General features: G+C 44.9%; 1 protein-coding gene across 1 annotated transcript in view; it reads right to left on the bottom strand.

Moving 5' to 3' along the window:
• The window catches only part of ST8SIA1 (ST8 alpha-N-acetyl-neuraminide alpha-2,8-sialyltransferase 1), a 112,843-nt gene that overhangs the window by 46,996 nt on the left and 49,340 nt on the right, over positions 1-16,507 (bottom strand). The window contains exon 3 of the mRNA XM_066633163.1: positions 10,365-10,474. Coding sequence (XP_066489260.1) covers positions 10,365-10,474 — 110 coding nt within the window. The remainder of the gene's footprint in view (positions 1-10,364; positions 10,475-16,507) is intronic.

The following is a 16,507-nucleotide window of genomic DNA, read 5'->3' on the forward strand; positions in this document are numbered from 1 at the left end:
ACCCACTGTTGTAGAAGTAGAGCCAAACAACTAGGTTATAAATGCAATGCACACAGTTTTCAACTGTGGCTGAAAAGATCAGACTGTCATATACTCTGAGTCTCCTGAGAACAAACAGTTGTTTCATAAATCTACAGGGCCTCAAGGCTTTGGAGTGTGGCTCAGTTTAATAGTTTGGATATTTTTTGTGGGCCTACCAGAATTCCTCTTACTAACAAAGTCAGGGGCATATTTTTGGTGATTGATTAAAAGGCACATTTTCCTGGTTTGACATGCAAGCACCATGAGAGCACATGGGTAAAATGGGCCCATATACAAATTCTAACACTGAATTGTCAGCATCCCTGCTGTCCCTGGTTCAACTCCATGAATGTCTCTGTGACATTTGCATCAATTCTTCAGGCATTTTCCCTCTAAGATACACTGTGAAATTTCACATTCCAGCTCACCTTAATCTGTGGTAGCCTCAACTTGTCAGTTTTACACATGTCTTTTACACATGTCACACCAATATTCTTTCTAGTATGGGGAAACTGACAGAGGAACAAATGTAAGTCCCAGTTCAAATTGCTTTGAAATTGATGCAAAACTTCAAACTGACATTCATGGCGCATAGTCTGGCTTAAGTGCGCCCTCGCTCCTTTCTGTTTGCACAGATTTCTAAATTCTTCCATTTATGCTTGTCTGAGTAATTAACAAACTCCAGTGCAGCCAACATATCCAAGTGACAGGAATTATGAGTCAGTTCATATTAACTGAGGGAGAACATGGAGGCACAGTTGTAGAGTGGCAAAGCTACCTAAGACAACCGCTCCCCTCTCCATGATTCAAGAGCTGGCTCTCTAGTTTCACCTGGGGATTCCAGGGATTGAACTTGGGACCTTCTGCAGTCTAGTCCTGAGCTATGGTTTCTCCTTTAACCACATTCCTTTATACTTCTTTTGCCTCTCTCAACTAGGAGATCAGTGAGTCATCATCAGTGAAGCAGATTTCGCCCAGAGGCTTCCAGTGGCTGGAGAGTCAACACAGTGACTGAAGAGGTTACAGACTGAGCTTTCATACGTGCTTGTAACTTTTCACAGTAGTAAGGGCATCATATAGAACTTGCTGGGAAAGATAATCTCTGTTCAGGCAACAAAACTACATAAGGAAGTTTGTAATCCTGTATTTCACAATTCCTACATAAAGTGCCATGAATATGGATGATGCTAAATAATTAATAATAATAAAAAAACAAATGATAAGAATTCCAGAATGTGAATGTGTTGCAATGTGTGAATGGGTTTGATATATTATGACTTTATGGGTTTTATTTGTTTTATTGGCCTCTTTATTTGTGGCACCAAAATTATGGAATGCCCTCCCAAGTGAGGCTGTCCTGGGCATTCTTGCTCCTTTTAGCAAGAAACAAAAGACTATTGGTTGCAGCAGATTTTAGGTTCTGCATATGCTGGAATTCTGCTAGTCTGTCCTGTGTGTATTTTTAACTTATTTTACAATAATTGTAAGGATTTTCTTGAAATTTTTAATAAATAACAGCCCAATCTTAAAGTCACCACTGCTGCTGGGTGCAGAAGCACCAAAGTAGCTACCACTGTATCCTGAGGCTGCCACCAGAGGTCTCCTCAGAGCAAGGGGACTTTTGTTCCCTTCCCCCGGGCAAGGCTGCAAGCCCCGCAATAGGGCTTCTCAAGTCTGCACTAGCTATTTTGCAGGGCTCCGCCAGTTCAACCCCCCTCCTGCCCCGGTTCCTCCCCCCACTCTGCCCTCTCTCCACCCCAGAACACTTCCCCCCTGCCCCTGAGGCCCTCTCTGCCATCTTACCTAGCTCCGGGTAGTGCCCAGCGACAACTGGGACTGGGGCAGAGTCAATGCTGACTTGGCACAGGGTGTCACAGGCGTGCCTTACCACATGTTTGCAACACCCAGCACTGGCACTGACCCAGGTTAGAACTGGGCTCTAAATCAGCAGAGCAGCTGAAAGTGCCTGTTGCAATCTGGGAATTGATATTGGCTGTTTCCCTGGGCACATGCCTACATGTCAGACAAACGTTTTGTGTGAATCTGTCCTGATTGCAATGAAATTAGAGTTCATCAGGTCTGATTAGTTTCAATGACCAAAGTTTTTAGTCAAAATTGTGAACGCAAGAAACAGGCATACCATTTTAAGGAACTGCATCATCTCTTTGCCAACCGTGTGTTTTTAAAAAAGCTTAACCAGGTAATTTTGTGCTATTATCAAATCACATGGTGCATAAATTGCACAGTGTCCATTCAGTGTGTTCACTAAGAACAGCTGATGACACCATAGGCTGTCTTGTGTGTGAGGCTGTTTCCTCCTTCTTGGAGGAGAATAATCACCTGGTTCAGGGAAAAATAACATCTCAAACCTCTGGTCTTATAAGCAGCTGGGACTTGAATTTCACAGTTTTTGTACTGGGCTTCAGGTTTCTAGATAAATATCAAACATTGCCATGACGTTTTTATTGTAATGGGAATTGTTGCACACAAAAGCTTTAACTGGGGCAGAAGAACTGACATAAACCAATTGCGTTCTTGGGCAGGGGAAAAGATACATGAGTGCAATGCAAATCAAGTCATGCTGACCCCAAAGTCAGTCCCAATGAATCTTCCTGCCTAGTAAGTGTGCTTAGGATTGCAGCCTACATTTTGCCCAGCTGTTCATTCAATGGCTTTGTAAAAGATCCCTACGGTTTTTAAATATACTATTGCATTTCAGTCTCTGCCAACATTATAAAAAATATTGCACCACTTAATTCTTCCAAAGCTATCTAAATCTCTCTTTAATTACCCTTTCATAAATTATCCTCCCCCCACATATGCAAAATCTGGTGACTGCCCCTTGCTTTCTCTACTCCCACACACTCAGCAGAAATGTGGGCCTCTCCTGTATTCTCCAAAATGGCAACATATTTGGGGGGAAGGAAGGATGTTTGTTCTCTTTTCTGCAAAAGCCTAACATGAATAGTTCACAGAGGACTCAGGAAATGGAATGTGTCCTTTCTCTCTCTCCCCCTTTGGGTTATGTTTGTGACTTCTACAAAAGCCTAAGGAAGAGAAATCAGCAGCTTTTCTCTCTTATGTCCTCTGTGGTTAGGATGAACATTAGCATATCAAGCATATGTTGAACTTTAACTCTTTAAGGGAGCAATCCTAACCCACTTTCCAGCACCAACATAAGGGCACTGCAACTCCAAGGGAAGGGAATAAATTTTGTCTTACCTTGAGGAGGCCTCCGTGACCGTCCCCCAACTGCAGGATGCATCACATGCCCCACTGGCACAGCTATGCAAGTGCTGGAAAGTGGGTTAGGATTGCGTTCTAAATCACTTTAGAGTGCAATCCAAGGAGGCACTTGAGTCAGCACAGGCCCTCTGCACTGGCTCCCAAGTGTCATGAACCTGCCGTAAGGAATGCTTGTGTGACTCGGGAGTTCATATTCCAGCTTGGAAGAGCCTGATCCGAACCCTGCACCGCCCTGATGGGGTGAGTGGCAGTGCAAGGAGTGGGGGAAAGTGGTGGGAAGGTGTTCCAGGGTGGGGAGGGGTCATTTTTAGGTACGGAGAGGCTGGAACAGGAGGTGAATTGGGCCCTGAAAGGGCATGATTGTGGTGGTGCAAGCTGAATCCTAATCTGCAATCCTGGCCTGGGTGTTACGGAAAATCCCCCCCCCCATTTTATTGTATTTCTGGTTATGTTACTTTGATATCAAGAACAGGCCTTCATATATGATTGCCAGCATGCAAAATGAACTATTCTCCCAGAAAACACTGGCCTATGGGCCTCATTCCCATTTTGGTCAAGCTCAGACTCTTGGTTGTGTATTCCCTCTTCTCCCCTCACAATCACACATCCTGGAAGAAAACCGATAATCCTACTTGTAACTCTAGCTGAATGAGATTCAGTAATCCTGTCAGACGGTCGTCCATTGTATCTTCAGTTTGTGTTTGTTTTCCTGAATGCAATTTCAGTAAATTCTGTACCAAAACATTGGAGTATACCTGTATTTTGCATTAACTTAGGTAAACCCAGGGCTTTTTTTCTAATGGAACGCGGGGAGAAGGAGTTCCGGCACCTTCTTGCAGGGGCCCCTCCCCTTCGGAGGCATTCTGGGTGGCATTCTGGGTGGCAAAACAGAGGCATTCGCTGGGTGGGTGCTGGGGGGTGCAGGGTGGGCGGGCGCCTGGCCCCTGCCTGACCGCACAATTACCCCCTTCTGCCCCCATTCCCAAGCTCTTGCCTGAGCCCAGCCCGCCTCCCCTTCCCCCTGCGCTCTGCTTCCCCGCGCAGCTTCCAAGCCGGTGGAGGGCACGGGGGACATGCGCCGATGCCGAGGAGGAGGAGGACAGCCAGCCAGCAAGCCATCCAGGGAGACAGGCTGCCGCACCCACGGAATGCCCAGGTACTGGCTTGGCGGAGGAGGAGGGGAAGGAAGCTGACTGGTGCAGCCCCCGTGCCAATCTGCAGCCCGAGCCTAGGCATGTCTACTCAGAAGTAAGTCTCATTGTGCTCAACAGATCAGGGAGGTGACAAGGAAGGAAACAGATCAGGGAGGTGACAAGGAAGGACAGGGTTGTAATCATGGGGGACTTCAATTATCCTCATATTGACTGGGTCAATTTGTGTTCTGGTCACGATAAGGAAACCGGATTTCTTGACGTGCTGAATGACTGTGGCTTAGATCAGCTAGTCACGGAGCCCACCAGAGGACAGGTGACTCTGGATTTAATTTTGTGCGGTACGCAAGACCTGGTTAGAGATGTAAACGTTACTGAGCCGTTGGGGAACAGCGATCATGCTGCGATCCGTTTTGACGTGCACGTTGGGGGAAGAATACCAGGCAAATCTCTAACAAAAACCCTTGACTTCCGACGGGCGGACTTCCCTCAAATGAGGAGGCTGGTTAGAAGGAGGTTGAAAGGGAGGGTAAAAAGAGTCCAGTCTCTCCAGAGTGCATGGAGGCTGCTTAAAACAACAGTAATAGAGGCCCAGCAGAGGTGTATACCGCAAAGAAAGAAGGGTTCCACTAAATCCAGGAGAGTGCCCGCATGGCTAACCAGCCAAGTTAGAGAGGCTGTGAAGGGCAAGGAAGCTTCCTTCCGTAAATGGAAGTCTTGCCCTAATGAAGAGAATAAAAAGGAACATAAACTGTGGCAAAAGAAATGTACGAAGGTGATAGGGGAGGCCAAGCGAGACTATGAGGAACGCATGGCCAGCAACATTAAGGGGAATAATAAAAGCTTCTTCAAATATGTTAGAAGCAGGAAACCCGCCAGAGAAGCGGTTGGCCCTCTGGATGGTGAGGGAGGGAAAGGGGAGATAAAAGGAGACTTAGAGATGGCAGAGAAATTAAATGAGTTCTTTGCATCTGTCTTCACGGCAGAAGACCTCGGGCAGATACCGCTACCCGAACGGCCCCTCCTAACCGAGGAGTTAAGTCAGATAGAGGTTAAAAGAGAAGATGTTTCAGACCTCATTGATAAATTAAAGATCAATAAGTCACCGGGCCCTGATGGCATCCACCCAAGGGTTATTAAAGAATTGAAGAATGAAGTTGCAGATCTCTTGACTAAGGTATGCAACTTGTCCCTCAAAACGGCCACGGTGCCAGAAGATTGGAGGATAGCAAATGTCACGCCTATTTTTAAAAAGGGAAAGAGGGGGGACCCGGGAAACTATAGGCCGGTCAGTCTAACATCCATACCGGGTAAGATGGTGGAATGCCTCATCAAAGATAGGATCTCAAAACACATAGACGAACAGGCCTTGCTGAGGGAGAGTCAGCATGGCTTCTGTAAGGGTAAGTCTTGCCTCACGAACCTTATAGAGTTCTTTGAAAAGGTCAACAGGCATGTGGATGCGGGAGAACCCGTGGACATTATATATCTGGACTTTCAGAAGGCGTTTGACACGGTCCCTCACCAAAGGCTACTGAAAAAACTCCACAGTCAGGGAATTAGAGGACAGGTCCTCTCATGGATTGAGAACTGGTTGGAGGCCAGGAAGCAGAGAGTGGGTGTCAATGGGCAATTTTCACAATGGAGAGAGGTGAAAAGCGGTGTGCCCCAAGGATCTGTCCTGGGACCGGTGCTTTTCAACCTCTTCATAAATGACCTGGAGACAGGGTTGAGCAGTGAAGTGGCTAAGTTTGCAGACGACACCAAACTTTTCCGAGTGGTAAAGACCAGAAGTGATTGTGAGGAGCTCCAGAAGGATCTCTCCAGACTGGCAGAATGGGCAGCAAAATGGCAGATGCGCTTCAATGTCAGTAAGTGTAAAGTCATGCACATTGGGGCAAAAAATCAAAACTTTAGATATAGGCTGATGGGTTCTGAGCTGTCTGTGACAGATCAGGAGAGAGATCTTGGGGTGGTGGTGGACAGATCGATGAAAGTGTCGACCCAATGTGCGGCAGCAGTGAAGAAGGCCAATTCTATGCTTGGGATCATTAGGAAGGGTATTGAGAACAAAACGGTTAGTATTATAATGCCATTGTACAAATCTATGGTAAGGCCACACCTGGAGTATTGTGTCCAGTTCTGGTCGCCGCATCTCAAAAAAGACATAGTGGAAATGGAAAAGGTGCAAAAGAGAGCGACTAAGATGATTATGGGGCTGGGGCACCTTCCTTATGAGGAAAGGCTACGGCGTTTGGGCCTCTTCAGCCTAGAAAAGAGACGCTTGAGGGGGGACATGATTGAGACATACAAAATTATGCAGGGGATGGACAGAGTGGATAGGGAGATGCTCTTTACACTCTCACATAATACCAGAACCAGGGGACATCCACTAAAATTGAGTGTTGGGCGGGTTAGGACAGACAAAAGAAAATATTTCTTTACTCAGCGCGTGGTCGGTCTGTGGAACTCCTTGCCACAGGATGTGGTGCTGGCGTCTAGCCTAGACGCCTTTAAAAGGGGATTGGACGAGTTTCTGGAGGAAAAATCCATTATGGGGTACAAGCCATGATGTGTATGCGCAACCTCCTGATTTTAGGAATGGGTTAAGTCAGAATGCCAGATGTAGGGGAGAGCACCAGGATGAGGTCTCTTGTTATCTGGTGTGCTCCCTGGGGCATTTGGTGGGCCGCTGTGAGATACAGGAGGCTGGACTAGAGGGCCTATGGCCTGATCCAGTGGGGCTGTTCTTATGTTCTTATGTTCTTATGTTCAATAGGCCTTACTCCCATGAAAGTGTGCATAGGATTGCAGCCTGAGAGCCCAAGCCTATGCATGTCTACTCAGAAGTAAGTTCCATTGTGTTCAATGGGGCTTACTCCTGGGAAAGTGTCATAGCCTTGCAGCCTGAGTAGACAGGCAGAAGAAGGGCTCTGAGGCTGCAGTACTCTCCACACTTTCCTGGCAGGAAGCCCCACTGCCTCTAATGGGACTGACTTCTGAGGAGACAGGCACAGGATTGGGCCCTGAGGCTGCCATCCTATCCACAGTAAGCCTCATTCACTAAAGTGGACTTCTGAGTAGATATGCATAGTATTGGGCTCTTAGGCTGCAATTCTAGGCACTTTCCTGGGAGTAAGCTCCATTGACTAGAAAGAGACTTACTTCAGAGTAGATATACCTAGGATTGGGCTCTTAATCCTGGCAGAGATATATATCTGCACTGGTTTTCACATGCTAAGGGCAGGTGAAAAGGGATTCTATGTGTGTACAACGTGCTGTCCAGCCTTGCCAGAGATCCTCCTCATCCTTCCCCCACAAGCATGCCCTCCGCTAGCCAGCGTTTGCAGCTCCTCTCCAGCAATGCACAGCAGCTGCTCAGGGCAGCAGAGAACATACAATTGCATGCCAAGTGCCTTCCCAAAGACAAAGAGTATTCTGATACCTGAATTAAACCATATTTAATCGCTTGTTTGCAAATGTAGCTGTTTCTATGTGCACCCAAGGACCCCTCTCGTGTAAGAATTCCTTTTTTGTTCTTACTCCCACAGTTGCTTAGAGTAATTTTACTACATGGAACTCATGTAAGCCATTTTTCAGAATCCATTCACTGCTTCCTCTCCTCGAAGTAGTGCCACACTACATACTACACGATACAAGTGCACTTGTACAGTATTTTTCCCCATGTGTAGAAAAAGAAGCTAGAGGGAAGGGGATGTGGAGACTGACAGCCCAATCCTATGCATGTCTACTCAGAAGTAAGTTCATCTTTAGGGGGGAAGCACATAAAAAATATTTTATTTCCCCAATTAAAAAATGGCTTAAAAATAAATAAATAAATAAATAAATAAATAAATAAATAAATAAATAAAAGATTAACAAGTTGTGAGTTCCTGCACCTTTATTTTTATTTATTTATTTATTTATTTTTTACAAAAAAAGCACTGGGTAAACCTCACTTAAAGTTGCTAGACATCCTGTGGCACCAAAGAGCTAATTTGTTGTTTAGCTGACACTGTTAGCCCTATTTACCTGCATCCTGGTTGATTAAGAGGAATTCCCTCCATTCACGCCCAAGTTACCTACTGGTACATTAAAAGTAAGCACCCTAAGTTACACATTCATCCCCCAAACATTCTGCTTACACGTAAGCAACTTTTCAATATCCTTAAATACTAAGGAGGTTTGACTAGCAAATAGTCACTCTCCTGAGTGCCCAAACACAGGGTCACTCTCCAGGGTGTCCACACACACACTGCTCCCAGACCAGACAGGTAGCTATGTCTTGCGCTTTGAACTCTTTCTCTTCCCTCACCCCCCTTGTTCCCTTCTCTCCCCAACAGGGGTTGGCAGAGCAGGAATCCCTGACATCCTTCCCTACCATTCTCTTTCTGATTTCTTCAGATGCACCAAATACACTCTCACGACACCGCACTCACCACTATAGGACACTCTGGTTAGGTCACTACAATAGTCCTTTACTGATTTCTTTTGGATATCTATTTTGTGTCTCTTTTAATAAAGCTGTAATCATTTATTGGAATATTTCTCGCAGTCTCTTCTTTAAGTAAAGGGAATTTCTGCAGAACGCTGGTTCGCATCCAGTCTAAGCTTCCAGTGTTCCAATAGACCCGGTGTATTAATTCCCCTAAACAACTAAACCAGGCTCTTTTGGTAACATGGGCAGCCTTACAAGTGCTGCTCGAATTTGTGCCAGCTAAATAGCTGATGCAGATCTGAGTAGCTCCACAGGCATGGCTGGGGCTTGACACAGGGTAGCGGGGGGGAAAATATCCCCTTACCCTAAGGTGACCCCCAGCCTGCACATAACTTGCACTGCATAGAGTGCAGGCCACTGTGGTCTGCCTGTTCCAATGCAGGTTAGGATTGAGCAGCCTGCTCTAGAGCCTAATATATTTTAAAAGGCAGGAGAAAGGGGGAGACAATAGAATTCAATTGCTCTCTCCCTGAAAAAACAGTCTCTAAGGCTGCACTGTGTAAGAAGTGCCCTGCTGGATTACACCAAAGGTCAGTCTACCTCTCCTTGACATCTGGACAGATTTAATAAGGAACAGATTGAAGGAATGGGTGCCTTTAAGACAGTTGGGAAGGAACAATCTGGTGATGAGTTAATTGGGGCTGGGAGCAGCCCAGAGTTAGTTGATTGAAGAAGCCTATGTAAGTCCTGATATTTCATCCTTACATTTGGGAGTAAGCTCTGCTGGAGGCAGGGGCATTTACCTATGCTTAGGGCTCCTTGAGCTTTTGGCTAAGATACTTGCTTAGTTTTTAGGTTTATGATGCAGTATAGCAGGATACTTTGTTTGGCGTTTTTTAGGTGTCAGTATAGTTTTTTCATTCCGTTGAGAAAGCCCCACATAGTTGGGGCAAAATGTCAGGAAAATGTTTAGACTTCTTGAACGTGGCCTAAGAATCCACAAATTAATTTCTCTTTTAGTTACAATTCTGGCCACAGAGGCCTTAGTTTGTACAAAATCTTTATTGTGTAAGGGCATAAGAAGTAGCTGAAATTTGTCTTTGGGGTCACACCCCTCACAATCTTTGCAGAGAACTAGCCCAGTGCTGCTTTCCAATAAACATGATCATTTTCCTTTCTTCAGCCTGCATGTATGCTTTTTAAATTTTTTTTGCCCTAACAAACATTAATAAAATTCAAAGAGGAACAGCACTTTCTGCCCCACTTTGGCATCTGATCAGATTTAAGCTCCCTCACTCAACCATCTCCTCTCCCTCTAACAGGCCTCTAAAAGACTGTGCTGGAAAACAAGGGGAGGGATGCCTGCTACTTCTCTTCCCCGCTCCTTTAAATCACACTAGGAAAGAAAAGAGGCCAGTTACAATTGATTAATCACCAACAAAAATGCTCTGAAAGGCTGCAGAATGAGGGGGGTGGAGGCAAATAGCGCAGCAGGGTCACCGTCTTACCGCATGACAAAGTCCGCTTGATCTATCTGTCGGCCACAGCTGCTCTTCTTCAGAATCCCACCATTTCCCACCACTGAGCATCTCTTCAATGGCAGCTGGAATGGGGTTGCCTGGCAACAGAAAACAAGGACCATTTCTATGGAGGAGATCAGCTCCACTTCAGGAATTTAGGGAGAGGGGATAGGAGAGGAGATTGGAGCCATGAAGTGGTGTTGTGTGCATGGGGCAGGGGGAAATACCAACTAAGTAGGAACACCTTTGGTCTTTTTTCCTTCTCTGCAAAATTAGTAGTCTAATTCAGACTTTTTTCTTCCACAAGCCAACTTGAGCTGTGTCCAGATGTTCATTCATTCATTGGCCTGAGCTAACTGGGTAAAATATACCTTTTAAAGTGATGCTTTCCTTATATTTAGCAGGGAGAGTGTAATTGGCCCTATTTGTCCCAGCACAGTGTCCCTTCAATGGCTGCTGCTGGTGGCTCTCTTCTGCTTCTTTTTAGATTGGGATTCCCCATTGGGACACAAAGTCAGATTTTTTTCATGCGTTTTGCTATGTTAACCACTCTGAGTTTCTTGTTGAAAAGCTCTGTATGATGATGATGATGATGATAGAGCAGAAATAAAATAATGATAGAGCAGAAATAAATAAAAGGAAAAGCAGGGGTACAAAAGTTCAACACCTAATTGATAAAATGATACTAGAAAACTGTAAAACGCTGAAGAACAAATTTGCATATGGTCTGGATTGATTATAAAAAAGCCTTTGATTAACTCCCTCATAGCTGGATTACAGAATGCTTGGGGGAAAAAAAGAGTTAGCAAAAATATAAATGCATTTATACAGAAGGCCATGAATCATTGGAGAACAGAACTGTTAGTTGGAAATGAAAACTATGGTACAGTTAATATCAAGCGAGGTATTTTCCAGGGTGACTCACTGTCACCATGATTGTTTGTCATTGTCATGGTTCCACTACCCGGATCTCGTTAGCCTTGGGAGGCAGCTCATCTGAGAGAAGGAAAACTCTGATCCCAAACCTCCGCTGCCTTGCGGCTACATCCAGTTATAGAAAAGGCTTCAGGAGTCAACCTCGAGGCAAAATCTGGAGCCGGAGTCCCTGAGGCAGTTCATGGCTGAACACAGTCACATTCTGGCAACTCCTGCGACGCCACTGGAACCAACCGTATTGGCTTCTGCCTTTCCGTTGGACCATTTCAGCGACGTGGAGAGGGGGGATTTGCTGCATGGGTAACAGTCTATCCTCTATCATGGCTGAACACAGTCACGTTCTGGCAACTCCTGCAACGTCGCTGGAACCAACCATATTGGCTTCTGCCTTTCCATTGGACCATTTCAGCGACGTGGAGAGGGGGGATTTGCTGCATGGGTAACAGTCTATCCTTCATATCTACTTTACCCAGGCTTTGCGCACTGGAGAGGACGCTCTGTTCCAGAACACTATTCAGAGTGCGATACCATAGTCTTCCGAGACTGAAGGATGCCAACAAGGTTCCACTATCAGATATATTAAATAAAACAAAGTTGGGTTATCAAATGACCAAAAATTCACAAAAAAATTAACCGTTTGCTTTATATGGATGACTTAAAGCACTATGGAAAGTCAGAAACAGAAATTCAGACAATGACAAATACTGTTCGAATATTTAGTGCAGATATTTCAGTGGAATTTGGCCTAGAAAAATGTGCCACACAAGCTATGAAGAGAGGTAAAATCACAGAAAGCAATGGCATTGAAGTGCCAAATAGCCAAATGATAAAGTCTAACCAGAAAGAAACTTATAAAGCCTATGTAGCCTTGGCATTCTACAACTGGATGACATCAAGCATGAAGAAGTGAAAACCATTGCCAAAAAGGAATATACACAGAGGGTTAGAAAAATTTTGAAATTTAAGTTAAATAGTGGGAACACAGTTAAGGTCATTAACAGCTGGGCCATACCAGTTATAACATATACTGCTGGAATAATTAATTGGACTCACGCTGATTTGAATACCTTGGATTGGAAAACCCAGAAACTTATGAGAATACACTATGTTTTACACCCACGGAGTGATATGGACAGATTGTACTTGCCTTGAAAATCTGGTGGGTTTTGCAAATAAAACAAACAGTGGAGGGAGAGAAACATACATTGGCTGATTATGTAAAAGAGAGTCAGGAACAAGAACTTGTTGAAGTAAAGAATCGGAAATTACTAAAAGCTAAGCAAACAAAGCAAGAGTATAAGAAAAATGCTATAAAAAATAAAATCTGAAAGCTGGCACAATAACCATTGCATGGCCAATTTATACAAAAGATCAGACAAAACAGATAATGAAAAAACCTGTTATGGTTAACATCTGGAACTTTAAAGAAAGAAACAGAATCATTAATATTTGCAGCCCAAGAGAAGGCTATTTGAACAAATGCAATAAAAGCAAGAACTGAAAAATCATCAAATGATGCAAAATGTAGCTTGTGCAAGGAAGCTGAAGATCACATACTAAGTTCCTGCAAGAAGATCGCACAGACTGATTATAAATTTAGACATAATCCAGTGGCTCAGATGATCCACTGGAATTTATGCAGAAACTACAACATCAAAACAGTTAGTAACTGGTAGGAGCATAAACACAAAGAGTGATAGAAAATGAGAAAGTGAAGATCTTGTGGGATTTTTGAATACAAACCGATCAAGTTTTGGCACACAACACACCAGAACAGTAATAGAAAAAAATAAAGTGAACATTATTGACATAGCAATATCGGGTGATAGTAGGATTGCTGAAAAAAAATATGAAAAAAATCAGTAAATAGCAGGATCCAAAAATTGAAATCCAAATATGGCACAAACGAGCAGTGGTCAAGCAGTGGGGATTGGCACATTAGGTGCAGTCCCAAAAACTCTTGAATTAGATCTAAAACATCTGAATATTGACAATTTTACTATTGGTCAAATTCAAAAAACCACCCTGCTTGGTTCGGCACACATTATTCACAAATATATTACAATATTCTAGGCTGCTGGGTGGGGCCCGACTAGTAATTAATGCCGTCCAGCTAAAGAACTGGCAGCTATGATTAAAAATAAATAAATAAATAAATAAATAAATAATAATAATAATAATAATAATATAGAATTTGTTCATTTAATTTTTGTCCAGGTTTTCTCCATAAAAACTCATACAATAAAAAAAATCAGTGCAAAGACCATTCTAAGAAAACAAGAATTTAAAAAAAGCAGTAGAACAAGACAAGAATCAACTAAAAACTATTCTAATCCACTCATTACTCAAACACCTGCCCGGATAAAAATGCCTTTTCAGTCCATTTTGTAAAAAGGGAAATTGTTAGATCACTCCTGGGAGGGTTTTGCATAACTGGTAGCACTTCACTAAGAGAACTCCTCCCTGTTATTCACCAGCTGGATCTCATTGGTCACGAAGCAGAGGGCAGTGGAGTCGGGCCTCTCAAGCTGGTTTTAGCTAGAGCTGGGTAAAGCTTCCAGTTGTTTCCGGGAAAAGAGGAATTTCAGAGGGATGATAAAAAAGCAAACCACTTTTGTGGGAACTCAAGAAACTTGCAAAGCAGTTTGGGGGGCAAGGGGGCATCCTACAAATAGGATGGTTTTTGTTATTTTATAACTGAAATATGCTGTTGTTGCTGTAAAGGGTATCAGCACCAGTGCCTCAAGCATTGCTCTTCTTTGTGGTGGCGGTGGCTGGTTGTCATTTTCTTTCCCAAAGTGCACCAGGTCCACGTCAGCTGTGACACTTTTCAGTTGTAAAAGAAGAAAAGGCACCCCCACCTCCAGAAAGTAACAAAAGCCCTCCATTTTCATGGAAAAGAATGCTTTTGGTGGAAACAGAGCCGGACTTTTGGCCTAGCACTGTATCATACAGCACCTCCCCCACAGTCTCACCAGGAACATCTATGAAAATAAATGTGTGATGTGACATCACCACATTCAGCATTTCCTTGCCCTTTGCCACTCCAGTTCATGGGATGCTTCTTGTAGGACACAGAGTCATGCTGAAACAAATGACAACACATTGCATGTTTCACCTAGTAACCATCATCAAGCAGACTCCTCTGCACTTGGAGCCAGATTTCTTATGCAGCATTCTCCCACTCAGTTGGAAGCAGACCTTCTGTTAGTGGAAAGGCTGCTAGCGCACCTCCCTGCCACGTTAGCAGGGATTGCCAGGCTTTCCCCCTTTTCAGCTGGCAAGTGAGTTGCTGCCAGCTGATTGGCTGGCTGGCTGGCTGAAAGGGGGGTGGGATGGGAGAGCTCCTCCAGTGCGCATGCACGGAGGGAGCTCAGTCCGTTTCTGGCAAGCGACCCGAGTAGACGCTTAACCAGGAGCGGGGAAAGGCTGCCCTAGGACGGGGCTTGGAGCGCCAAGAGCCACACTTGCAAACTCCTGTCTCTTCCCCAGACCCCGTGCTCAGGCTGGAGCTGCCCCGTGACGGGGTAGTGGGCGGCGGGAGCCTCTCGTGGCCGGGGCTGCATGCTCGGTGTGCCGTGCTCTCAGCACTGCAGCCGGGACTGTGGGCTTTGCGTGCCTTGCGGGTGGCGGCTGCGGGGGCCTTCTTCCGTCCACGCCAGGCGGCTGGGCGCCTGGGGGGGCAGCCTCCCCGCAGCACAGGACGGTGACCGCACCCCTTGCGGGGCGGTGGCAGAGGCCTCTTTCCAGCCTTGCCAACCAACGGGGAGCCCAGGGGGTGATGGAGTTCATCTTTCCCCTATGGGTTATGGCCTCTTTTTAACAGACTTGCAACAGGGCTTGAGAACACTTTTTGGGTGCAGGGAAGGCCAAGCGCTAGGCTGACCTCCCCTTGTGGCGGTAGAAGTGCGGGGTGGGTAGGCAGAAGACCTTCTCGGTGTCCAATCTAAGTCAGCAAGGACAGGGGGTGAACCAGAACCGCTCCCATGATGCCTGACCGGCTCAAGGAGGCAAGCTGGCTATGCTGGCTTGTCCGAACTTGGGGGCCTTGCAGGGGTGACCTGAAGGCATAGCAGTTCAGCTGACTTACCCTCTTCGGGTGACGTTGAAAGGCGGGCTTAATAACAATTGAGTTACACCTGGAGTCGGGTGGATGCCCTATGAGATTGGGGGACGAAGACGGCTAGGACCATTTCCCCCACGTAGAACCCCGCACTTGGGATGGGTTTTGTTTACCCCTTTTGCTGCCCTGTTGCAATGTGTTGTATTCAATAAAGTGGCCCAATTTTAATTCCATACCTGCTGTCGGCTGTATTTATTTGGGGAATGCATGGTAAGAGGCTTTCTGTAGGGAAACTGCACCTATGAATCCAAGCCTTAGCATTACTCTGCATTTCTTCATTGCCTCAGGAAACTCCACAATCAAGGCAAGGGATGTAAATGTGTTAAACTGGACTCCTTTGGAATGAACATTGCTATGCCGTTTTCTGTACTGAATTGTTTATTGATATACAATGTTCTTGAAATACTTTCATCGGCATAGATATTATTAACTTGCTACATTGATTGAGGTGTTATGCATGTTATTGCTTTTGTTGTGAGCTACTTTGAACCTAACCTGGCTGGGAAAAGTCAGCATACAACAATGATATGAATGAAAATTAAAGAAAATAAATTGAGTTCTGGAGGGAGGCGAGACCATATCCTTCAAAGAAAACTACTTCTCAGATAATCTTCGGAGGTTCTTCTCAAGGTGTCCCCACATTCAGAGATGAAGCAGGTAGTGAATGGAGAGAGGGCCTTTTCAGTGGTGGCACCCAAACTGTGGGACTCCCTCTCAGGACATGTACACCTGATGTCTTCACTTTCTCTTTTCAACAGGCAGATGTCCTTCCTGACCTCTTGCACATTTTTTTAAACATAGGCTAGTTGGGGTGTTTTACTTCCTTTGCACAAAATGATCGATCAGTTATAATTGGTAGGATTTTTTTTTTAAAATATTGCTGCTGTGCATCAAATTTACGTTGTTTCATTGGGCATTTTTATATTTATTGTTGTGTTTTTATAACATTGTTAGCCTTGATAAGATGGGGGAAACCTCACTTGTTTGTTTTTTTTAAATATACATGAGGAAGAAAATGTTGGGCCACTGATACAAAATGAGTCCTAGGAAACCCCAGTGCCTGCCAACTTTC

Source organism: Tiliqua scincoides, chromosome 7 (assembly GCF_035046505.1).
Source record: "Tiliqua scincoides isolate rTilSci1 chromosome 7, rTilSci1.hap2, whole genome shotgun sequence".
Taxonomy (NCBI): domain Eukaryota; kingdom Metazoa; phylum Chordata; class Lepidosauria; order Squamata; family Scincidae; genus Tiliqua; species Tiliqua scincoides.